Consider the following 9,321-nt stretch of genomic DNA (forward strand, 5'->3'; position numbering starts at 1 on the left):
ACCTCACAAATACATCAACTGTATTCACTTTCCCGCCGGAGAAGATACTAAAGTTAAAAATCAAAGTATTGTTTCAACCACTTATCGTGTACACAGAAACAAAAAAACACACATCATTGTAAAATCAATACATTTCATCCCTCCGCTCAGAATCAAAAATATCAATTATAGGTATTACCATTTAAAAATTATTGGGAAAACGTACAAAATATCGCAAGAAAAAAGGAATATTCAGGTAATACTAGGTTTTAGTCGTTAGTATTGATTTTGTTATTATAATAATTAAAAACAATAGGTAACCATAACTATTACGATAGCCTGAAATGTTGTCCAAATATATATTATATTATAATTTTTTATACACAACGTATTCAGTATTTGGGATGATTATTAGCTATTTTTACTATATAAACACGTTTTATACATATTTTTTTTTTTTATTTATTTTGATACAAGTTTTGTTGAACAGTCAAATAGTTTCAAATATAATATGATAAGATTCCAAAAGTTATTCTTATAGCGCCTACTTAATATTAAAATGTCAAAAATACATTTACACAATTATTTTAATAAGCGTTTGAAGTTTAATTTTTAGAAAATAACGAATTTTTCTCAATAAATGTTAGTTATTTTGTTGTAATTCATAAATATAAATTATGGGGACATGAAATTTTTTTCATTATATATTACATTATTATTTTCTAATATTTCCACACATAAAATATTTTAAAATGCTGTAACTTCTTTCAATCTATTTAACCACGATCATCTATACTTTACATATTATATTGGTTTTTATTAATTGTAAACATAATATTTCATTTAAACAATGAGTTCAATATACCTAGATACCTAAAATAAAAATAATAATAATAAAATAACGTAATATTTCCTAATAATTCCTAATAGAAATAGATGCTCATACCAGTTATTATTTATTGATAATTTACTAAGAAATGGTTTATTATTGAATTCAAAATTAACACATAGAACTTTAAAGTGGTCTCTTCAATAACGAGTTACACTCGAAACCTTATATACAGGTGAACGAGTTCCCTGATTTATTTTATTTGGTTTTCAATATTAGTACATCGGTATCCCATATAAAAGTCTAATTATTTAAAAAAATAATAAAGAAAACGCTAATTTTACTTCAACAGAATTACCATAATTTCGTTAACAAAACTTTTCAATACAATCCGTTCCTAATGTAAGGTTGAAAAACATTAATTAAGAAAGTACATAATATACATAGTTAATAATAAAATTAAATTTGTTAGTGTATATCATTATTATTATATCATACATTCGTACATAATACATTGAAAACTTCTATGTTGAAAATAATTTAAATTATTTACAAACTTTTGTGTGGTTACCATTGTAAACAAAAAATCATAATATAACGCGTTATACTAGTTTAATTTGTTTTATATTATATAAATTCACAATTTGAAGTAATGTTAAGGTGTGACTATACTTTATAGTGATTATTGTGTAAGTGTAAAGTATACCTAGTACTAAAAGAGTAGCATTTATAATTGATTCATTAATGCTCTGTAAGTACATAACTATTTACTAATAAAATATGAAAAGATAATTTGTGTACTTCAAGTTTCAACTTTCAATTTAAGACAATTTCGATAAATAAATCATCATATTAATATGATAAATTAATTGAACTTAATATAAAGACTTCGATAATTTTTAATAATATATCATTTCAACGAATATTAAAAATATCAATTTAATGCTTACATTTTAGATTGTCATATTGTTTTGATTGCGGAAAATGTTTCCAAATAATCATGAATTATTTTAATTTTTTTTTAATGTATACGTATCTGTTTTTAAAATTTAAAAAGTAATATATTAAGCGCTCATGAAAAAAAAAAAAACTTCGAAATAATAAATAATAATAAATAACTTCTGATTAGGCAATAACATTATACAACTATAGTAATAGTGAATATTATTTATTAATATTCATAAATCCCGAAAATTGGTGATTTTCATTTCAAAATTGAAAACTCTTATATAATATCAAAAATACCAGTCATTTTATACTATCGTTGTTACTAATTTTGTTTATAATTTGTAATTTGTAATTTTTGTTATTATAATATAAGTACATACCTACTATTGATTATTACATAACCATAACCAAGAAAGTTAATAAATAACTAACTTAATAGAATACTCGGATACCGAGATATTTTAATTCGAGACACACCACATTCGTATATGGGCTCGTAATTTAGGTCGATAGGGTCATAAATAGTAAATATCGTTATATTATACACAATACGAGTTTGTTGAACATGAACGTTTCACACACTCGAGTAAGTTACACCTACTACAGACTATATTATAGTTACTAGAATTAGTTCTCAATACAGGAGAATAACGCACGTAGTGCATGTTTTAATTTATAATATCACATTATTACACTTTGTGATGCAGCTGAAAAAAAAGTATTACGTATAGTCTGTTCCCTCAAAACCGTCCAATGTCACATTTTATCGGGGTAAAACTAATAAATAATGCGTCCGACAATCATAATATATTAAACTTCACAAAAAATGTGAAATGGTCGCATTAATCATTTGTAAAAAATTATTGTCAATAATTGTAAAAAATCAATACCTAATTCGAATATTAGGCATTTAAAAAAAAATCACGGGTAATAATATGTAATAGGTACTATCTATTATATCCTTTGTTTGACAATAATATATCGTGGATTATATTGTAAGTTATGTTATTTTCAGAGTGGTAATTACTAATTTTACACCGATCGACATTCCTCTATCATAAAAATTCCAGTTTTATTTTATACAATTTATAGCTTATATGGCTAATAATATAATAGGTGTATAATATGTATATTCTACAGCAACAGAAGACTTGTAAGTTGTAATAATATTATTAAGAGGGTACGTATTTTCAAGCAAAATAAATAACAAAAAAAGCATATAAAAATTTCTGAAAAAAACGATAGCGAATATTCTCACAGATTGTATGTGGGTTTTCTCCCCCTATAATATGCTGGCGTACGTTGTATTTTTTTTCACTCACCTTTACATAATTTAAAAACAAAACGGTCCCATCAGTTGAAAAACACTCTTCACTTAGCTCTTATACTGAATTTTTATAAATGTAGAATTGTTTTTGGCTTTAGGCGTTTTTCATAAAAAAAAACCATCGACACTGATTCATACACGTTTTAAATATTATAAAGGTGCATTGTGTTCGCCACTACATTAGTAAAATACGAAAGCACACATTTACAATTATTATCTAAAAATTACAAAATGGGTAAAATTTCAGTACAAGGCGTCCCGTCAATATCGATCATCAATAATTTGTCTTGATCACGATTGGTGACCATATTTTTGTTCTTTTCATTTAGATTTTAATTATGTCGTAACATAGGTAGAACGTTTATAAAAAAAAATATTACAAAAAAGTCAAACTGATGTTTGTTTTTATCGCCTACGTCATAATCAAAACTATACTATACCAACACATTTAGGTAACTTGTACACTTTTTTAAATTGCAAAAGATTATTGCGCTATTTACATAAAAATCTGAGCACGAATTTTTTATAAAACTTTTAATACAATTATTGTTATAATGATATCGTTGTTTAGATGTGAAACAAAATATTGCTCACTTGTCGTGCATGTTGAACAAGTCAGTGCCGCCGACGTGCAACACGTTTTTCACGGCCCGGGCGCCCTTGTAGACGGCCATGACGGCAAAGTGGCCCCCCACCAGCCCATCGGGTTCCGGCCACACGCGCATGGCCAGCGCCTTCACCACCACCTCGGATGCGCGGGCCTGGGCCTGCAGGTCCCTGGCCGTGTGCAGGCACGCGGCCCGGACTGCGGGTAGTGGTGGCCGGCAGCAGGCCAACACCGCGACCGCGGTCAGCGCGGCAGTACGCATCGTCGACGCTCGTCGTGGCCACCCGTTCCTATCACGATCCGTTCCTATCACCACACTCGGCTGTTCATAAGCCTATACGGACGACCGCGACGGACGTCGTCTACCCGAACGGCGACGGTGGGACAATCCGCAATTGTTTTTTTTTTTCCCCTGAAAACAACGGTATTCGACCTGGCCGACTTATCGGAAGCCGGAAACACCGTGAGAATCAGCCGCGTCTCGATCGGAAAACCGGAAATGACGATATCAAATCGGGCGTACGCGAGACGGTCGGTTCCGTGTGTACGGCCGCGAAATCCGTTCGGTTCCGGTGCGATGGAAACTTCGGTCGGCGAGCGCGTGTGGTCGGCACGTCGGGCGCGAAACGACTGTTGAGCTCGTGCCGCGCGCTGCGTCCCATTCAAAGGGGTTGAGCGGTGCGTAGTTACGTGTACAGCCCGTCGCGCCGCCGTTGAAACACTCCGCGGAAAGAGAAAAGGCGTAAATGCCATCTGGCGACCGGTACGAGAAGTGGACCGCGGTGACGGTCGACCTTGCAAAAGCTAGTTATATGGTCTTAGCGATAATAATAAATATCATGTTGTTATTGTTATTACCTATTATACGAGTTATAGAGATATAAAATATATAAAGCGGACAATAAAAATAGATAGACCTATGATAGGTATACCTATAGGTATACCTATGATAGGTATCGTAATTTTATTCATACTACTTAATATTTTCGACCGATATCTGGAGAGGTACATACTGCATATTGACAATAGCTGTTATAATTATATGAATTCATATTTATAATAATAAGATTTAAGTCCCGCCGGCGTCCGTATAATATATTGCATCCCCGAGGGTGGCGGAAGTGAGCGCAAAAGCCATATAGCAGTCCACTTTTCCGCCCTCTTGTTTGAATCGAACATTATGTAAAGACACACCATGCCCCGGGACAATCAATCGTCGACACATTTTAATCCATACTAATCGCACACTATAGGTACTTATAACTTGTATTATACTGCAATAAGAGCGTACGATTAAAATGGTACATTAATACGTATAGGTACAGTACTACAGTATTCAATATCGTTTTCTGACTTGTTGATTACTCTTTTATCATTTATGTTTAACGGTTGTCTAACTGCACATGAAATCATACAACCATCATAAACAATAGACCTATAAAATAATTTATAGGTACCTTTATGCGCACAACCTGCTTCTACCTATATGTTTGATAAGCACAAAAATATTGCGGCTTACTCAATTCCAATTCAAACTTAGTGAACATTTACATTTACGATTATAAAAATTACTATGCAATGGACATAACGTATTTTTGAAATTCAATCTTAAAATATAGGCCAAAACTTGTTTTTAATCTAAAATTATTTGATAATAATAATATATCAAAATGATAGGTAATACAAAAAAAAAATTAAACGTACTTATTAATTTGTCAGACTTTTTTGTATATTATATACTGTGTATACAAGATTTTTATAAAATAAAAACTTTTAATACATATTATTCACAATACAATATTATTTCTCATGCATTTTTTATTATACAGAACCTACAACATATTGACGACGAACGACCACATCATTTTATTATAAGTATTAACGTGTAGAAGATAATTTTGAAGTAATTTTTCTGAAAACCATATCGCCTTTGTAAGTTAATTTATATGTATTTAAAATGCGAAATATCAATAGACAAAAATATGATTTTCAGAAATTGTTGACGGCAAAGAATAGGTGCACATGATTACATGAATAGTCGTTGACACACGACATAAATAGGTATTATAATACTGGTATTGTTATCATTGTAAACAACTATATTTGTATAATGATTCTGAATGATATAAATAATACCTAAATGGTATATATTTTTTATTTCATAGATATTCTACATTTCTACCAAATTATAATACTATATTAGCTACATAAGAGCTAGATCGTTACACTGCTCAACCACTGAATACAATTTACATTTAATTTAGGTAAGTATAAATAAATTGTATACATTTTTTTAAAATAATAATGCGATTATGTAAAGTAAAAATGCCCAACAAAAGTGGTGTAGTGTGCCGAAGGAAGATTGTTAAGTCGTTAAGGAGAGGTAAATTGAAGCAAATTATTATCCCAATCCGTTCTGAATCTAACACGATTTAAACGGATCATTTAAACAAATTACTGTAGTAAGTTATACTTACAGTACATGGTCGAAAGACCACCTCCGATTCACTAGTTGATTAGGTGTTAAGGGTCTGTATATTTATTTATTATCTATTATACATTTATACTCAGAATAAATTTACGATTCAAGAATATCAAGTGCCTACCGGAGATAATATGCATCCTTATACCAAACAGCTAATGCTTCATTATTTAATTAAATAAACAAGAGCAGGCGAGTGGATTATAATTATTTGTTTATACTTGTATCTAGTATAATATTATATTGTATTATAATATAGGTAACTGAAATACCTCATAAAGTCATTAGTCATAACACTCAGAGTATAGCTTATAGTATAAAATGCATGTTAGTTTTAAGTTATAAGTGTTGTTTACTATAGTATAATTATAATAATAATATAATCTAAGCTATGTGATTAGTATGGTACCTATAAGTTATAACTGTATAAATGTATAATGATTAAAACAATTATCAACCTAAGTCTCACTAAAGTTAAACAGAATTATTAATGCATAGTACCTATCTACTATTTTTAAATAAATAATTTAAAAAAAATCATTCTAATATAATAAGAAGAGTAGCAAGTGTTAACTGTTATTAATTATATGTTTTTCTAATGCATTTTCTGTTTTCTTATTTTAAGATTCTTTGTTTATAATTAATGTGTACCCAACTCATATTAAGACTCAAATTATTTTAATTGGATAAATCCTCAGTTAAGTCTTTCTATAAATACATAAAATGTATGGTTAAGGTTTATACCTATGAGCTTTTAACACCTTAGCGTTTGTTTGTAGAACAATTTATATTTTGTCAAACTATGTAATTATTACTTACAACTATACAGTCTCTATTTTTAAAAATAAGTATAGATTGTTTTTAAAGTTAAATTAACAAGTTTAGGGCTTAAAGTATAATTAAATACTCCCTGTCATTTGTATCTAATTCTATTTGCCGCATAACATGTATATATATTAGCAAGACCAGTTATATACGTATAATAAAATACTTATTTGTACACATTACATTTTTCTTGGAACAATATATTAATTATTTATAGTCTGATACTCACGAACATTTTTTTTTGTAACAGATTATTATATTATTATGCCACGCGTATAACGAGGTGTATACATTTCCCATACATATTTATAATATTATACAGCCAAGTTTTTTATTTAATATAATTTATTAAAATTTTTATTTTTTAACTTCTGAAAAATATTCTTAAAGCCCTTATTTTCAAATACTTAGAATTTTTTTCTAGATTTTTATACCATTTAAGGAGTGTCGTGTGGGAATATGCGGCGATAATACCAAATGAATTTTTTCAAATGAAATTCACCTTTTTCCAGTGAATTGTTGATCAGACGACCGTTTTACAAGTGTACTGATGTATAATTTATATGAAACGAAAAAAACGATCATGAAGAGTGCACTTTGCCTGAACACATTCAACGAAATAGATTAAAGATATAATATATTATATCATATTATATCTTCAATCGTGGGTCAACCTAAAACCATTATTATAGGTAGTCTGTACTTATAATAATATATAATTATAATATATAATTGCACACGGTGCACATACGAATACGACGGTGGGAGAGATCTGGGGATAGAGCATTATTAAATCGACGCGTCGCCACTTGGCATTTCGTAAAACTCGTAACTTTTGAATGAAAAAATCTGTTTTACCTTTTAATTTTTTTTAGATCGAGTGTGTTAATTGTCAAACGCACGTCGCACATTAACGGAATGACGCGTTTTAAGAATTAAATTCACAAATCATTCAATATAAAATATATGAATTCCTAATCAAACAATCTGGACTCCGGTTAAGTTATATGCGCGTGTGCCGACGAAAATTGCTCTGTGAACTAGGTACTGAACTCTAATTAGATATTACTACAACTGGACAATAAGAAAATAAATACTACCGATTTGGATATATTTTAGGTACATACCTGTTTGGATGAGAAAATATTGCATGCCAAATATTGGTGTTTACACGATTTCACTTGGATATCCGAAAATCCGATCCCAACCGTCCGTGCATAATGTTCTGTTGTGTTTCGAACAAATTTGGCGAAACGAATCTCGAACGATCTTCTGCTTATATACCGCCTCCGAGCCGACGAAACGCATCGTGAAGGTAGTAGCTAGGATAGGTACACATCAATCACCTATATATTGTTCACAGGGACTTTGTATAAATAGGAATAGCATAAATTCAATACGTCCTCACGACAGTCTACGACTTATTTAGAATCGGTTTTATTTACGTGTAATATGTACATTATGTATACTCACTCGTGACTAAATAAATAGGCTTGTCAGCGAACTCGCGTATTTTTTTCTGTCACTGAGCGTGTGTGCCGTAAAGGTACATAAAGCTATAACTACTAGTTGTATATTATATCTATGTATGCCCCTGACTTGGAATAAACTATATAATTTACATACCAAATAGGTACATCGGGGTGTTGTACTCGTTTATTCCATGTCTGGGACACGCCATAATGATATGCACTCAACGCTCAAATATGTTTGTTTAAATTTACATGTATAGAATATTAGTATTAACTGTTAAGTAAGTACCTATTATTGTGCATTCTAATCGTGGCACCACAAATCATTCTGCGCAAAGTCATTATATTATTATTACACTATTATAAATCATATCAAATGTATAATTTGGGTAGGTAGGTACCCAAGTATATTGCGTATAGGTACAATATTATAGATCAGAGATGTGCACCAGGCTGCACTCGGCGGCGTTATTAAACAGTCGAATAATAATTTATTGATCTTTGGATAAAAGCATTCACGCAGGTACAGCAACTTTAATATAATATACTTTGATAAGGTAGCACTGATCGATGAACCGAACTATGGACGTGAACTTTTTTTTTATACCTACGTAAATGTTAATTACAAGACAAATATGCGTTTTTGAAAAATAGATTTAATATTATCATACAGAAATTATATTGTACAAAAATAGACGAAACAGAACATTTAGAATATCTATAGCTTTCAATTGTCGTCCGGTGACTTACATTATGTCAATTTATTGGATTAACAGTTAGTATGAAGATTGTTTATGTGTATGTGATTAGAATCAATAATGATTTTAAAGATAGGATCAACGACGACAAAAA

At 30.2% G+C, this 9,321-nt stretch overlaps 1 protein-coding gene across 1 annotated transcript in view; it reads right to left on the reverse strand.

The window, feature by feature from the left end:
* Positions 1 to 4,019, reverse strand: part of LOC100573750 — a 92,974-nt gene extending 88,955 nt beyond the window's left edge. Inside the window, exon 1 of the mRNA XM_029486729.1 lies at positions 3,678 to 4,019. Within this exon, the coding sequence (XP_029342589.1) occupies positions 3,678 to 3,952 (275 nt within the window). The 5' untranslated portion in view covers positions 3,953 to 4,019. The remainder of the gene's footprint in view (positions 1 to 3,677) is intronic.
* Positions 4,020 to 9,321: the final 5,302 nt, after the last annotated feature.

Source organism: Acyrthosiphon pisum, chromosome A1, assembly GCF_005508785.2.
Source record: "Acyrthosiphon pisum isolate AL4f chromosome A1, pea_aphid_22Mar2018_4r6ur, whole genome shotgun sequence".
NCBI classification, from domain to species: domain Eukaryota; kingdom Metazoa; phylum Arthropoda; class Insecta; order Hemiptera; family Aphididae; genus Acyrthosiphon; species Acyrthosiphon pisum.